This window comes from Hyperoodon ampullatus (genome assembly GCF_949752795.1).
Source record: "Hyperoodon ampullatus genome assembly, chromosome: 7".
NCBI lineage: Eukaryota > Metazoa > Chordata > Mammalia > Artiodactyla > Ziphiidae > Hyperoodon > Hyperoodon ampullatus.
This window is the reverse complement of record NC_136920.1, coordinates 59,705,062-59,722,559: the sequence shown is the minus strand read 5'-3', so window position 1 is coordinate 59,722,559 and position 17,498 is coordinate 59,705,062. Positions and strand designations below refer to the sequence as shown.

The 17,498-nt window shown below is 36.6% G+C and overlaps 1 protein-coding gene across 2 annotated transcripts in view; it reads right to left on the bottom strand.

Moving 5' to 3' along the window:
• FCHSD2 (FCH and double SH3 domains 2) overlaps positions 1-17,498 on the bottom strand; it is a gene marked incomplete at both ends in the record, with an annotated part of 298,329 nt that overhangs the window by 64,499 nt on the left and 216,332 nt on the right. The window contains 3 exons of one of the 2 annotated variants that reach the window (XM_079708869.1): positions 1,972-2,043; positions 3,292-3,387; positions 15,927-16,049. In XM_079708869.1, coding sequence (XP_079564995.1) covers positions 1,972-2,043; positions 3,292-3,387; positions 15,927-16,049 — 291 coding nt within the window. The remainder of the gene's footprint in view (positions 1-1,971; positions 2,044-3,291; positions 3,388-15,926; positions 16,050-17,498) is intronic. The other variant, XM_079708870.1, reaches the window with a different exon arrangement.

The following is a 17,498-nucleotide window of genomic DNA, read 5'->3' as shown; positions in this document are numbered from 1 at the left end:
TTGTTTTTCAATGACTGCAAAGTAAATTTCAATTCATCTTCAAGATCTAATCCATACTAAGAAGACAAACAATCTGATAAAAAAAGACAAAAGATATGAATAGACATTTTACCGAAGTAAATATATGAATCACTAATAAGCTCATTAGAAGATACTCAACATCATCAGTCATTAGGTTAATGCAAATCAAAACCACAATGAGATACTATTTCACATCCTCTAGGATGGCTATAAGCAAAGAGATAGAGAGACAACAAATGGAAGTGAAGATGTGGAGAAACAAGAACCCATATACAATGGTAGTAGAAACACAAAATGGTAGCCACTTTGTAAAAGTTTGTCAATTTCTTAAAAAGTGAAACAAATTTACCATAAGACTCAGCAACTCAAGAGTATTGAAAACATATTCATACAAAGTACTTGTACACAAATGTTAATATCGGCATTATTGATAATAGCCAAAAGTGGGTAACAACCTAAATGTCTATCACTGATGAACAGATAAACAAAATGTGGTATATTCATAACACTATTCAGTAATTAAAAAGGTACAAACTATTGATACATTCTAAGACATAGATGAACCTCAAAAATATGCTAAGTGAAAGAAGCAAGACATAAGAGACCACATATTGTATGATTCAATTTATACGAAATTTCTAGAAAACGGAAACCTATAGAGAAAGAAAATAGATTAGAGGTTGCCTGGGCAGGGGATGGGAATAGGGATTAACAGTAAACGGGCATGAGGGATCTTACTGGGGTCATGAAAATGTTCTAAAACTTACTTGTGATGATGGTTGTACAATTTGGTCAATTTACTAAAAATCAGTGAATAATATACTTGAAATGGGTGAATTATATGATATGTAAATATGCCTCAAAAAATTTGTAAAAAAATTATACTACATCAGGATGCATTAACTGTACCCATCAATGGACAGCAGGAGCACTCTATCATATACAGCACTTGCTTCATTATATTTTACTTATTTGTGTACATGTCAGTGAGCTCATCTAGTCCAGGCTCTTAACATGTAATAGCTATCCTCAGCCTCTCTCTGAACGATCAGCACTCAGATGCAGTAGGGACTCAGTGTCTGTTGAATTAAAATATGCTCCAAAATAGGATAGGAACAATAGCAATTTCAGAAATACGACAGAAGATAGCGGCAATTAGTGCTTCCTACATGCCCTGCATTTACCCGGCAGGAGGAGTAAGTTAATGGGGCACTGACTGGCACTCTCCGTGACAGGCTTTTCCAAGAGGAAACCAGAAAAGCAAGTAAACAATGGTTTCATTCTCATATGAAAGAACAGTACTAGTCCATACTGAGTCAAAACAATTATTTGGGATTTTATTCTTTGTGAGCAGTAAGAATACTTAATCTACAACAAAACAAAAAGTACATACAACAAATTTTACAGGTAAAAACATTTTCAAAATGATTATTCTAAAGACTTTTTCAGTGGTTGACAATCTGGGATGATTTTTACAAATGTGTGAGCATTTATCTTTTTCCATTACGAAAAAATTAACGGCTCCCCAAGTGCTGAACATTTCTTCTTAGAAAACAGAGTAGCATGTGGAAAGAACATTAAACTGCTATCAAGACATTAATGTGTCATTAATTCACTGTATGACTCTGGACAAGTCTCTTTTCCTTTCTAGGCTTCAGTTTCCTCTTTAATAAAGGTAAGTTAGCTCTAAGGTTCTTTCCAGCACTCCTGTTGAGGAAAACTAAAGTGCTTCAGACAAGATGACAAATGAGAAGCTCAATCTTTTCACTATAAAGAGGAAAAGAAATCCCTAATTTATAAGGGAAAAATGGAAAGCCCCAGCTTATGCATTCAGTAGCCCCTTACACATATATTTATAACTTTCATTCCAATATACCAGGTCCCACCCTTCATCAGCATGCAAACACACACACCCCATCCCTCCCACCCTTGACCCACACCCCCATATACCTCAGCTATGGTCATTCTCAGAGCACTGACAGGGGAGAGCTCAATATCCACCAGCTGGGCAGCTTTTAAACTCTGCCCAGTACAGATTGCACAAGGACAGAAAACAGCATAGAGTTAGAATTTTAAGGCAAACAGGGACACACAGCTAAGAACATTTAGCACAGTGTTCAGAAACAATGAAGGATTTATGGTTGTCATTGGGCTTTGGATGAGTGAGATGAGAGTCACTATTATTCTGATTTTCTTGAGGAAAATGGGCAAAGATAAAATCATCTCAAATTAGTCACAATTTTAAGTCAAGCTTGGCAAACTTGTCCATACCCTGTATCCTCAGGACAATGTCTCCGAGTCATTAAGCAAAAGCTGATCGATAAAAAAAGGCACTACTATAAAGGGCAAGGGTTAATAATCTAGAGGGAAATGCTGATTTCCTACATTTCTTTATATAGCCACTAACAGGGCTACTTAAAGTTTACTAGGAAAAGTAATGAAGATATCTCCAGCAAAGGTTTCTATTAAACTGATACCATTAAACTCTGATATCATAAACTCCCCTGGTTTTGATTCTAGGTTTACCAACAGACTTTACCAATACAACTTGACTTCCCTCTTGGCTTGCCTGCATTGAGAGAATGTGCTAGATATGCCAACATGTGCTTTCTCAACTTGTAGAAGTTAAATATCTTTTTTAAAATGTTATTAAATTAGTATTCTGGTTCTTTTTCTTTAATTAAAAAATGGCTATCATCTTTCATATATTAAACTCAAGGATAAAAATGTATGATTAATGATTGTTTTTTAAACACTGCCAATTTGGCATTTGTGTTAATACTTTAACATTCTAAGAAATCTGAAAGGAGTTATAAAGGGTCTATAATTTTTAATAAAACCAGTAAAAATATTTGTATGCATATATTCATTATTCTATTTATTAATTCTATTCTGGTTAAAACTTAACCACTGGTTTCTTTGGAAGGGTATGCATGTGAAGAATTTCATGAATAGAAAGTATGTAATTTACATTTGAATTGAAAAAAATTTATTGAGTATTTTTTTCTTTTTCCCTCAGTTCACTTTTCAGATTTCCAGTAACTTGTTTTATGATTTAACCCTATTAAGCAGAAAGTTGTTAGCATAAAGATACTGGGCGTGTTAGTCACATTTTAGAAAGAAGAAATGTCACAGTTTCTCTGCATCCTCACAGTTTTGTTATAATATTGAGATACACTCAGTTTTTGTCTGTCTATTCCAAGGATAGTAGTTATTTAAGAACAAACATAGCTTAAAGACAAATGAAATGAAAATCTGGAATTCCCTTACAGTATCACTGTCACATGGCTGGAACTGGAAGGGCTGGGGTTTGTGAAATACAGCATTCTCGTGTAAAAACAGCTGAAGATTATAGTCTCGTACCACCTAAAGAGAAAATAAAATATCTTTAAGTCTTTAATAAGGTTAAAATGTTCAATAATTGTGTTTTAAAGTTTAAGCTTTATTCTGCTGTTTTCCAAAAATGAGCAATCATCCAGTACTACGTGGTCAAAAAGAAATTACAATTTTTTTTTTTCATTTTAGATAATAGTTGTTATCATTGTGCCCCATTTTCTCAAGAATCTAAGTATGGAATGTACTAGTTTAGAAACTAGCCCAGATTTGAGGACTAGAAAATATGCACTATTTTAAGACTGCAAAAAGATGGCTATTACACAAAATGTTATTCTTTTGAACACAGGGGTGGGGTGGGGGGTGGGGGGTGAGTGTGGCTGTGTGTGTGTGGGGGGGTCGGGGGTGTGTGGGGGTGCAAATAGGGAAGCACATTAGCTTGTCAGGTCTCTCCCAGTTCTAAAGTTTTGTAGGCCTCTTAAAGTTTGCTTTATGGAGATTGCCATCTACTAGGAAACTGCCAAATAATCTTATACATAACGCAAAATAGTATTTTTCTAGTACTTCTTGCCACCTTTTTAAGGAGGTTGTATTCTAATTACCATCTTAAAGCATACCAAGAAGACAGACTAGAAAGGAATTTATAGAGAAGGGGAATTCTAATACACATAAAGTATCAAAACAAATAGCACAGAAAGACAGTCATCTAAAAAGAATTCATTTTATTATATACTCTGGGAAAGAGTGGAAATCAGCAACATGTGATTGTGCAGAAACCCATTTTCTATTTCGCTACACTGCTTACCCTTGACTCTTCTTTCATTTGTAGTATATTACAGCTCATTAGCACCTCTGCCAGAGGATGGACAGAAGAAGGAAGAAAAGTTTAAAGCAGCTCTGTGGCTATACTTTAGCAGTCCTGGGAAAAGAATTCATTCAGGAGATGGAGGAAGTAGGAGGTATATTCTGCATTTTATTTACCAGCACAACCCAATTCTCTATTGCTCCTCTGCACCCCCCACCCCCATTCAACAACCATTTACTGAGAGAGCTTACCAGGCCTAATGTTAAATGCAGCAGAGAGGGGGAATACACAGAGGAATAAATATGAATAAACAAAGTTAACATCTTCAAGGAATTTATAACCTAGAAACTGGGAGAACTAAACGGATTACACAATTAAAATACCCTATGAAAGTATGTAGAATGTACTAGGAGAGCACAAAAGATGGTGCTATTTAATCCAGACTGAAGGGGTGGGATGGAGGAAGGAGTGGTTGAAAAAATGTGGTCATGGAAGGCTGGCTGAATAAACATATTCTCAAAGGGAAATGTGTTTTTTTTTCTTTTCCTGGATTCCAGTTTTAAGCTAGAGTAGCTGTGAAAGCTCTTTTTTTTCTTTTTAAATTTATTTATTTATTTATTTATTTATTGGTTGGTTGGTTGGTTGGTTGGTTGGTTGTGTTGGTTCTTCGTTGCTGCACGCAGGATTTCTCTAGTTGTGGAGAGTGGAGTCTACTCTTCGTTGCAGTGTGTGGGCTTCTCATTGAGGTAGTTTCTCTTGTTGCGGAGCATGGGCTCTAGGCCCGTGGGCTTCAGTAGCTGCAGCACGCGGGCTCTAGGGTGCGTGGGCTTCAGTAGTTGTAGCTTAGTTGCTCCGCAGCATGTGGGATTTTCCAGAACCAGGGATCGAACACAGGACTGTGCCACCAGGGAAGTCCCCTGTGAAAGCTCTTGACACAGCCCTGAGACACAGCCTCACTAGTCACCATGCAGAAAAAAGCTAAGAGGATCATCCTTCTAGTTGCTAAACCTATCCTCTCAAGCCCCACAAACCAAACTTCCTTTTCTTTCTTTCTTTCCTCTTTTTCTTTCTTTCAAGGGGGAAGTATCAACCTTTTTAAATTTTTAATTTTTTGTTATGGAACATTTCAAAGTAGAGAGAACAGAATAATGTATCCCCATGTACCTACCACCCAACTTCCAAAAACACAAATTCTTGTTTCATCTATAAACCTACCTGCTCCTCCCCCACCCCAATTATATTGAAGCACGCCCTAGACATATCATTTCATCTATAAATATTTCAGTGTAATGTCTAAAAGACAAAGACTTTAAAATATATATCCATATTAAAATTTACAAAAAATATTATAAAACAACCAGTAAGTGTTCAAATTTCTGTTCCATATTTTAAAAAGTTTTACAAATCTGGATCACAATAAGGTTCCCACAGTGCAAATGGATGATGTTGCTTAGGTTTGTTTTCATATATAGGTTTCTTCCTCCATCTCCCTTACCCCCACCCCCCTGCAATTTGTTTGTTGAAGAAACTGAGTTTTTGTTTTGTAGAGTTTCCCACAGTCTGAGTTTTGTTGACTCCATCCTCGCAGTATTCTGTTTCTTGTGTGTCCTGTAAGTTGGTGCTTCTTTGCATTTAGGTTTTTGTTTTATTTTTATTTTTTGACAAGGTGGTGTTTACTTCTATCAAGAGGCTTGCCTCTGACTTGCCTCTTTTTGATATTAACAGTTGTAGTGGGCTGAATGAATGGTGGCCCCCCAAAAGAGATGTCCATGTCCTAATCCCTGGAACTTGTGAATGTTACCTCATTTGGAAAAAGGCCCTTTGCAGGTGTAATTTTTAAGGATTTTGAGATTAGGAAGTCATTCTGGATTCTGTGGTTGGGCCCTTAATCTAATGATAAGTGATGTCATTATAAAAGGCAAACAGAAGAAAACACAGACAGAAGAGGAGCCAATGAGACCAGAGGCAGAGATTGGAGTAATGTGACCACAAACCAAAAAATGTCTGAAGCTATGAGAAGCTGGAAGAGGTAAGAAACGAATTATCCTCTGAAGCCTTTGGAGGGAGTGCAGCCTTGCTGACACTTTCATTTCTGACTTTTGGCCTCCAGAACTCAGAGGGAATAAATTTCGGTCATTTTACGCCATCCAGTTTATGGTAATTTGTACAGCAGCCGTAGGAAACTAATAGAACAGACCTATGATGATAAATGCCTAAACATATTAGGGGTTACAAAAACTAGAGATTTTTCTATCACTTTTTCAAGGAATTCTATCATTCCTTTTTCATTTATTAGCTGGAATACTTCCATAAGAAAAACTTTCCAAGTCAATTATTTAGTTACCTTGAGGTACATTTTGTATAAGGCAGGATAAACACTTCCTCTTCCCTTTATTATCTAGTTTTCAAATTGAGCTGTTTCCCTAGCAACCTCCAAAGAATGACCAATTATAGCTTTAATAAATTATTATTATGAAGTCATGGATTTAAAAATATTTGTGTTTTAATCTACTGCTGTTATTATCATTATTGATGCTAAAATTATCCCATCTTTGGCTAGCAAGATCACATCCTGAGTCCCTTTGAGATGGGACTAGTAGTTTTTGATAGTTTTGACAGTTTCCTTGCTTTCCATTATAACAAACTATTTAACATTTACCTTAAATATTTCATGTCCCAGATCTAGAATCAGTGCTATTTTCCCAAGAAGCACTGTTTTTATTTATTTACTTTTATTATTATTTTTTTTAAGTGAGTAGGAGAAAGTACATAGAAAACAAGATCTGTACACTAGAGGTACTGGGTTAGTTACTGGTCTTCTCTCTCAAACAATTCATTTTGAAAGGAAGTTGCAAAGAGATCCTGTGCACCTCCCAATGTTGGCATCTTGCATAAATATAGTAAATATCAAAACCAGGAAATCGACACTGGTACAAAGCATAAAGCTTATTTAGATTTCACCAGTTATATATGCACTCATTTTGGGGTGGTGTATGTGTAGAGGTCTATACAATTTTATCATATATATAACTTCATGTAATCACTATCACAATACTTAACTGAACCATCACCATATGACTCCCTCGTGCTACTCCATAATAGCTCCCTCTACTTTCCTCATCCCTAATTCCTGGCAATTGCTAATCTGTTCTCTATTTCTATAAATATGTTATTTCACAAATGTTACATAATGGAATCATGCACCATGTATCTTTTCTTTTTTGGCCATGCGGCACGGCATGAGGGATCTTAGTTCCCTGACCAGGGACTGAACCCGTGCCCCCTGAAGTGGAAGCACGGAGTCTTAACCACTGGACCACCAGGGAAGTCCCACCATATATCTTTTTGAGATTTCCATTTTCACTCAGCATAATTTCCTATAAGTTCATCCAATTTGTTGCATGTATCAACAGTTCACTCCTTTTTATTGCTGAGTAGTATTCCATAGTATGGAAGTACCACCATGTGTTTGATCCCTCACTCACTGAAGGTCATTTAAGCAGTTTCCAGTTTTTGGCTATTATGAATAAAGCTACTCTACATTTGTGTCCAAGTTTCTGTGTGAAAATAAATTTTCATTTTCTCTGGGATATATGCCCAATCTCTCTCTCTGTAAAGCTGTTACTGAAGTATAACTGACATACAATAAACTGTACATATTTAAAGTGTGTACTTTGATAAGTCTTAACTTACCTATACACCTGTAAAAATATCACCACAATCAAGATAATGAACTTATCCCTCACTCTCAAAAGTTTCCTCATCCCCTTTGTAATCTTTCCTTCCAGTCCCTTCCTGCTCCCCTCTGTCATTCCTTGTGACAACTGAGGTCAGGCCTTAAATCTCATTACTGATGTATCCTTCAGCAACTAAGCACACTGACCCTGTCTAAAGTAGCATTCAATAAACAGTTTTTAAAGAACACCTCTGTATCCATCACTGAGATTAAATAAAACATTACTATTACTGTTGAAATCTATATACCCTCTCCTTATTGCTTCCCACCTTCCTTCGAAAGGAGTGTTCCTCAACCTTTTTTTTTTTTTTTAATGTTTTTTAAGTGTTATCACTCCCACTCCCCAATCCAGGGACCCTTTTAAGACATTTTGTCCCTAATCTCCCTCTTTGATTAAATTTTAATACCACAAATATACTGTATATATGTTCATGTACTGTGGACTGCTGTAATATCTAAGATTTTTTTGCAAACCACCCCTCAAAATCCGGAAGCAATTTTTACTCCCTTGGGGAATATCTGCCCCTCTGCAAATGCATGCTGCTCTAGATGTAACCACTCTACTGAATTTTACCAAGCTCTTCTTTTTTTTTTTTTCCTTTTAATAGTGTTACTACATATGATGTATCTCAAAATGATACTGTTTTCTTGGATATTTTTGAACACTGCATAAATGGCATCTTAGTGTGTGTATTCTTTTGCAAGTTGCTTTTTTTAAAAATTGAAGTATAGCTAATTTACAATGTTAATTTCAAGTGTAAAGCAAAGTGATTTAGCCATACACACACACACACACAAACAAACACACACATATTCTTTTTCAGATTCTTTTCCATTATAGGTTACTACAAATACTGAGTATAGTTCCCTGTGCTATACTGTAGGTCCTTGTGCAATTTGCTTTTTGCTCAATATTACATTTATGAAGCTCATCCATATTAATGCATGTGCCTACAGAGCTTCCATTTTTATTGTTATCTTGTATTCCATTATTCATCTTACTGTCAGTGGACAGCTGGGTTATTTCTAGCTTTTTCTAGTCTTATAAAGGAAGTTGCTATGAACATTCTTTCAAAAGTCTCCTGGTACCCATGTGCCAGAGTTTCTCTAGGTTATATTCCGAGCAGTAGAACTGCTGGGTCATAAACTAAGTGCATCTTTTTTTTTTTTTTTTTTTTTTGCGGTACGCGGGCCTCTCACTGTTGTGGCCTCTCCCGTTGCAGAGCACAGGCTCCGGACGCACAGGCCCAGCGGCCATGGCTCACGGGCCCAGCCGCTCCGCGGCATATGGGATCCTCCCGGACCGGGGCACGAACCCGCATCCCCTGCATCAGCAGGAGGACTCTCAACCACTGCGCCACCAGGGAGGCCCTAAGTGCATCTTTAAATTGACTAGATAATGTCAAATGTTTTTAAAGGGTATCAATCTGTACCCTTCAGGGCAGTGTAAGAGTTTCGGTTAATCCATATTCTCACCAACAGTCATTCCTGTCTGTTTTTGTCAATCTCATAAGTATAGAATAGAATCTCATGGTGATTTGAATTTCCATTTCTTTGATTAATAGTGAGTATAAGCGTCTGTATTAGTTTCCTAGGGCTGCCATAACAAAGTGTCACAGATGAGGTGGCTTAAACAACATAAACTTGTTTCCTCACAGTTCTGGAGGCTAGAAGTCCAAGATCAAGGTGTTGGCAGGGTTGGTTTCTTCTGAGGACCTCTTTCCTTGGCTTGTAGATGGTCATCTCTTCCTGGTGTCTTCATATGGTCTTCCCTCTGTGCCTGTTTGTGTTCTAACCTCCTCTTATAAGAACACCAGTCATGCTAGATTAGAGCTTGTCCATATGACCTCATTTTACCTTAATAACCTCTTTAAAGGCCCTATATGCAAAAACAGTCACAGTCTGAGGAAGCAGAGGTTAGGACTTCAACATATGAATTTTAGGGGGACACAACATAGGCCATAAAAACATCTTTTATTTATTTATTTATTTAATTTTGGCTGTGTTGGGTCTTCGTTTCTGTGCGTGGGCTTTCTCTAGTTGCGGCTAGCAGGGGCCACTCTTCATCGCGGTATGCGGGCCTCTCACTGTCACGGCCTCTCTTGTTGCAGAGCACAAGCTCCAGACGCGCAGGCTCAGTAGTTGTGGCTCACGGGCCTAGTTGCTCCGCGGCATGTGGGATCTTCCCAGACCAGGGCTCGAACCCGTGTCCCCTGCATTGGCAGGCAGATTCTCAACCACTGAGCCACCAAGAAAGCCCATAAAAACATCTTTTAATATGGTAATAGCTATTTGTTTTTTATTCTGTGGGACACATGTTGTATGATGTATCAGTACTTCATTCCTTATTATGAACAAATAATATTCCACTGTATGGATATACTGTATTTTATTTATCTAATCATCAGTTGATCGACATTTAGGGTGTTTACAGTTACTGGCTATTATGAATAACACTGCCGTGAACATTTCTGTACAAATTTTTGTTTAAACACTTTTTTTTTAAATAAATAAATTTATTTATTTATTTTTGGCTGTGTTGGGCTTCGTTGCTGTGTACAAGCTTTCTTTAGTTGTGGTGAGTGGGGGCTACTCTTTTTTTTTTTTTTTTTTTTTTTTTTGCAGTACGCGGGCCTCTCACTGCTGTGGCCTCTCCTGTTGCGGAGCACAGGCTCCGGACGCACAGGCCCAGCGGCCATGGCTCACGGGCCCAGCCGCTCCGCGGCATGTGGGATCCTCCCGGACCGGGGCACGAACCCACGTCCCCTGCATCGGCAGGCGGACTCTCAACCACTGCGCCACCAGGGAAGCCCTGGGGGCTACTCTTTGTTGCAGTGCGCGGGCTTCTCATTGTCATAGCTTCTCGTTGTGGAGCACAGGCTCTAGGTGCGCAGGCTTCAGTAGTTGTGGCACGTGGGCTCAGTAGCTGTGGCTTGCGGGCTCTAGAGCTCAGGCTCAGTAGTTGTACCACACGGGCTTAGTTGCTCCGCGGCATGTGGGATCTTCCCAGGCCAGGGCTCGAACCCATGTCTCTTGCATTGGCAGGCAGATTCTTAACCACTGCGCCACCAGGGAAGCCCTAAACACTTTTTTTCAATTCTCTTAAAGTGGAAGTGCCGAGTCATATGGTAACTGTGTCTTTTTTTTTTTTTTTGGCGGTACGTGGGCCTCTCACTGTTGTGGCCTCTCCCGTTGCAGAGCACAGGCTCCGGACACACAGGCTCAGCGGCCATGGCTCACGGGCCCAGCCGCTCCGTGACATGTGGGTTCCTCCTGGATCGGGGCACGAACCCGTGTCCCACGCATGTGTCTTACTTTTTGAGGAACTACCGAACTGTCTTCCACAGTGGCTGCACCATTTTATATTCCTACAAACGCTGTACGAGGGTTCTAATTTCTCCACATCCTTGCCAACACTTGCTATTGTGTGTGTTTGTTTTTAAACACTAAAGCTATCCTACTAGGTGGGAAGTGGTATTTCATTGTGGTTTTGATTTGTATTTCTCTAATGACTAACAGTGCTGAGGATCCTTTCATGTGTACATTTTCATTGGAAAAATGCCTATTCAAGTCCTTTGTCCATTTTTAAATTGGGTCATTTGTCTTTTATGTGTTGAGTTGTAAAAGTTATTTATATATTCTGATTATTAAATTCCTATCAGACACATGATTTATAAATATTTTCTCCCATTCTATGGACTGTCTTTTTCACATTCTTGATAATGTTCTTTGATGCACAAAAACTTTTAATTTGATGAAGTTCAGTTATCTATCTTTTCTTTTATTGCTTGAGCGTTCATGTTAAATCTAAGAACACATTGGCAAATCCAATAAAGATTTACCTCTGTTCTCTTCTATAATTTTATAGTTTTAGGTTGTTGACCCATTTTGAGTTAATTTTTATATATGGAGTGAGGAAGGGGCTTAACTTTATTCTTTTGCATGTGGTTATCCTGTTGTTTTGGCACCTCTTATTAGAGACTATTCTTTCTCTATCAAATGGCCTTGACAACCTTGTCGAAATCAATTAGCCACAGATGTCTGAGTTTATTTCTGGACTCTCAATTCTTGCTGGTCTACATGTATATCCTTATACTACTACCATACTATCTTGATTAGTTGCTTTGGGGAATATTGAAATATATATATTTTAAAATATTTATTTATTATTTATTTATTTTTAGGCTGAGCCAGGTCTTAGTTGCAGCACACGGCATCTTCATTGCAGCATGCATGAGGGATCCAGCTCCCCAATCAAGGATGGAACCCGGGCCCCCTACATTGGGAGCACGGAATCTTACCCACTGGACCACCAGGGAAGTCCCTGGGGAATATTGAAATATTAGTGATATGAAATCTTCCAATCCATAAACATTTATTATTTCCATTTATTTAGGTCTTCTTTAATTTCAGCAATGTTTTGTAGTTTTCAATGTACAAGTTTTTCACGTTTTGGATAAATTTACTTCTAAGTAGTTATTCTTCAAATGGTACTGTAGTTAGAATTATTTTCTTAATTTTCTTTCAGTTCATTCATTGATGGAGTATTATGGAAACACAACTGATTTTTGTGTTTTTATTTTGTATTTGCAACTTTTGCTGAATTCATTTACTAGCTGTAGGACTTTTGTGGAATCTATAGGATTTTCTATAATCATGTCATGTGCAAATATAGATAATTTTACTTCTTTCTTTCTGATTTGGTGCCTCTTATTTCTATTTCTTGCCTAATTGCTCTGACCAGTACTTCTAGTACAATGGTGAATATTAGTGGTGAAAAGTGGGCATCCTTGTGTTGTTCCTGATCTTAGGTGGGGAAAGCTTTCAGTCTTTCACCATTGAGTGTGATATGTGATGCAGGTTTTTAAAAAATGCCCTTTACCATGTTCAGGGAGTTCCCTTCTATTCCTAATCTGCTGAGCATTTTTATAATAAAAGAGTGTTGAATTCTGTCAAATGCTTTTCCTGTGTCCTTTGAGATGATCATGTGATTTTTCCCCTTCATTTTATTAAGTTTACTTTTTTGGTAAGTCTTCAAGGTATTAAGAATGACAGTACTAGACAATTTAATTTCCAAAGAAATATAGAATAACATTGTTATTTTTGAATTGTTAAAAGACCTACATTATTAATTGGTAGGAATTCCCTTATGCAGACAGAAAGCAAGCACACATAAACAAACTGTAAGGCCAGTAGAACTACTTTTAGAATTAACTATGCCAGAGAAAATATCTCTGACAACATCTGCTTCAGTTACATGTAGAAAGCATTTCATAAAATATTAATTAGAAAAGCAAGCTTCATAAATAATTAAAATTAAAAGTTCCTAGGGCCAGCTGTTTCCCTTTAGGGGATAAAAGATATAGAGGGCACTGTAAAATTTACAACGTGTCACTATGGATTACCTCCAAAATATCTTTGAGAACATGTACAGTTAAAATTTAGATATGTGGAAAAAAATGAATTCCTCCCCCCCACAAAGACAAGCTAGTAATGGTGTAGAATAAAAATCAAAAGAGTTTCAAACTTCTTTTTAGGTTATTAGATCACTAGGTTGCTTTTAGCAGTATAACAAGAGCAACATAAGCTCTTTGTAACAGAAAAACACGTGGGATAAAACTTATAGGTATGAGCTCTTCTGGTACTAGGAACAAAAGGGCACAACTCCTAGTTACATCATTCTTACAAAATTTTTATTACTACCACTTTCAATTTAAACACAAGAGCATCTCATTTACTCCTCATCCCTGGGGAGTAAGATACTCATATGAGTGAATGTAGTGGAAAATAAAAGCTTATCTCTTTATGTGTCCAAATCAGTTGACTCATTTTTAATTCATTTTCTATGAAAATAATATAAGCTAAAGAGATAATATAGATAGTAGAGTATGGAAAACACTGTGTGTGAGTGTGTGACCTCAGGCAAGCCACATAAACTTCCTGGGTCTGTCTTCCTCTCTATGAAATGAGCATGATAATACCAACCTCAGAGGATGTGCTAAAAACTCCTAGAAAATTGTTAACTGCTGTATAAAATATTAGCACATTTTAAAGACTATATGTTTACCTGTTTTATAAACTAAAGGTAGTGTATTCAAACTTAACTTATTCTTGGAAAAAGAGATTTCAAGGAATTCTGTCTGGGGACAGTCTCTCTGATAAAATTAGAAATGAAAAATGCCACCCTATTACATCCTCGCCCCATTGAATGGAAACTGGAAAAACTCACTTTTAAATAATTCATGGGTTAATGACAGGGACGGGGGTGGGGGGGGAATGCAGAAACAATAAAAAAGCCCTACAAACATATCATGGACTGCAATTAAAGCAGAAAGACAAACTTTTTAGGTTCAAGTGGATTACTTGAAAACAATAAAGACTGAAAATATAGAACCTAATAGAAAAAAAGCCTGAAAAAGAATAAAAACATAAACATAAACTGTAATAAAGTAGAAAGAAATAATGAATATAAAGGCAGAAATTAAGGAGATAGGAAACAAGAACACTGAGTAGTAGAACAAGAGCTGGCTCTTGGAAAACATTAATAAAATAGACTGGTAAGTCTGATCAAAGTAAGAGAGAAAGCACAAACAATATTAGAAATGAAAAGGGAGACAACTACAGAGGCAAACAACTTTATATGCAAATTTATGACATCAAATTTGATAAATGAAATGGACAATTCATCTAGGAAAGTGTAAGTTACCAAAATGTACTAAAAAGAAACAGAAAATCTGAAACAGAAAATCTGAAAATCAATAAATATAAACAATCTGATTACCAGTCAAAAATCAACCTCTCCATAAAAGGAACAAAACCAAGATGTTTTTATAGACCTTTTCCCTGCAACATTCTCTCACGGAAGATGTCAAATGTACGCATGTTAAAATAAAAAGAATTGTACAGAAACACCTATATACCCACTACCTAGATTCTTCAATTATTATTTTTCTACATTTTCTTTCACTTAACTATCCATCTATTCATCCATTTATCCTTTCTACACATCCATCCTTTTATATCTTTTATTGAATCCTGGGGGGTGAAAATATAAGAATACAAAAATATGACAGGATTTCAAAGCACCAGACTAGTGATATTTGTATTCCCATATCAACTTAACATTTTAAATGTTTTTCTAAAAATAGAATTGGAACTATAGTACACTGAAAATAAGAATAAATACACATGGAGGCGTTCAGGAAGAAAAGTCTGTGTCCCTTTTCTTTCCTGTCTTTGGACACTGTCTTGTGAGATGGAGACCCTGATTCCTTTCCAAACAACTTTCTAAGGTATTAGCTAGTTCCTGCTCCTCCTGCCAAAAAGGAGAATTGAACTGGATCTTTTAAAATAGCAGTTATAAAATGAATATATTTTAATAAATGTATTCATTCAGTAAGGAAACATTTACTATGCATTTAATTTATCAGAAAGAAAATAAGATTTATTAATCGCAGGAATAATTTATCTTCCAAAGGGCAGTTTCTCTACTGCAAAAAATTTTAATCTGTCAGATCCTAAAGAAAAATGATTTCATTTATTTTCTATGTAAACAGTGTGACAGGCTAGCAAAGTTGATGGACGTCAACACATTTGAATGAAAAGATTACTATCAAAGAATGACAGCATATAGAAGGCAAGGTTAATTTCTAAAAACAAGATATTATAACATTAATTTCTTTATCAATTATAAAATGCTAATTTTCCTTTTTGCGCCCCTTTATTATTCTTTGCACTGACACATGACCTTGTTGTTTTACGAACTGAGTGTATTCAAAATTCATTTGAGTGAAAGATAAAAGCTCTTTAAACCATCTTCTCAAGAGCAACATACATGGCAATAGACTTTTTTGACCTTCATCAAGGAGAACAATACACCCTCCAATTTTGTTAAAAGAAATAGCGTTTCTAGGAGATTTGTCCTTTAAAGCATTCTTCTAATGTCATTGGTACCTTCATTTTGTTTGTATGTAAAAAACATTTTAGATTCTAAAATGGATAACATCACATATTGCACTAAAGGTAACTCGCCTTGCTGGAGGTTTCTAATAAAAACTGGAATGTGTTCTGCACAGCTTGGCATGTCTCTAGCTCCGTCCGGCTGAAGGCTATTAAATAATCCTTGAGGTGGTCATATACATTTCCATCAAGAGCCTGTAAAAGAGGAGTAAACAAAAGCAAAAAAATTATGATAAAGCTTTGACACACAATGCCTATTGTTTAAAAGGTAAGTTCAGTTTAAGATCTATTAATAAAAAATTAATAAAAGATATAGGTCGTTATGTAAGAATAAATATAAACTTTAAACAATCACTTGGGAAAACATGAATTTCTCTAATAAATAGGAACTAAAAAAGGTAAACCCCAATATTGGTAAAGTTGTGGGGACAGGATAACACTTGGGAGACAAAATGCTTCATTTCTGATACTTGTTCATCTGCTTATTAGTTATGTCAACTTCTGTAGTCCCTTTATAAGAGTAGGTGTGGGAGTTAAATGAAATAATGGATGTAAAGAATCCAGACACAGTGCCTGGAACAGAACAGACATTCAATAAACATTAATCTCCTCCATCTTTCCTCATCCATTATTGGTAGGATTCTAAATTAATATATTCTTACTATAGAGCAGTCAGAGAAAAAACACAATAGAAATAGTAAAAATTAAAAAATGACTCAGAAATCCTGTTTTGGGGAAGAAACACCAATGCAAAGTCTACAAAGAGTTTTAAACATTCTTACTTATTTAAGCATTTAGAGCAGGACTCTTTGAAATTGAAAAAAAAGAAGAGAAAACCACTAAACATTTCAGATATATTAAGTTATGATATACACAGACTAAAATATGCATAGCCACCAAAATAAAAACTGTGGAAACTGTAGATGGAAAAGAATATATTGAATAATTTTAGGCTAACAAAGTAGAATAGAATACATACTAGCAACAGCTATGGGAAAATATATCATTAATAATAATAATAAACGTTCTGCAGTCTTACAAATTAACAAAGATATTCTTAAAAATTGAGGTAAAATTCTCATACCATAAAAGTCACCATTTTAACTATTTCAAAGTGTACAATTCAGTGGCTTTTAGTACACTCACAATGTTGTGCAACCATCACTACTATCTAATTCTAGGGCATTTGCATTACCTCCAAAAGAAATCCCATACCCATTAGGTGGTTGCACCCATTCCTACCTTTCTCCCCACCTCTGGCAACCACTAAACCACTTTCTTTTTTTAAAATTAATTAATTAATTAATTAATTTTGGGGGCTGCGTTGGGTCTTCATTGCTGTGCGCAGGCTTTCTCTAGTTGTGGTGAGCGGGGGCTACTCTTTGTTATGGTGCGTGGGCTTCCCATTGCGGTGGCTTCTCTTGTTGCGGAGCACGGGGCGCGTGGGCTTCAGTAGTTGTGGTTCACGGGCTCTATAGCGCAGGCTCAGTAGTTGTGGGGCATGGGCTTAGTTGCTCCACTGCATGTGGGATCTTCCCAGACCAGGGCTTAAACCTGTGTCCCCTGCACTGGCAGGAGGATTCTTAACCTCTGTGCCACCAGGGAAGCCCCTCTACTTTCTATTTCTATTATAATTCTATTTCT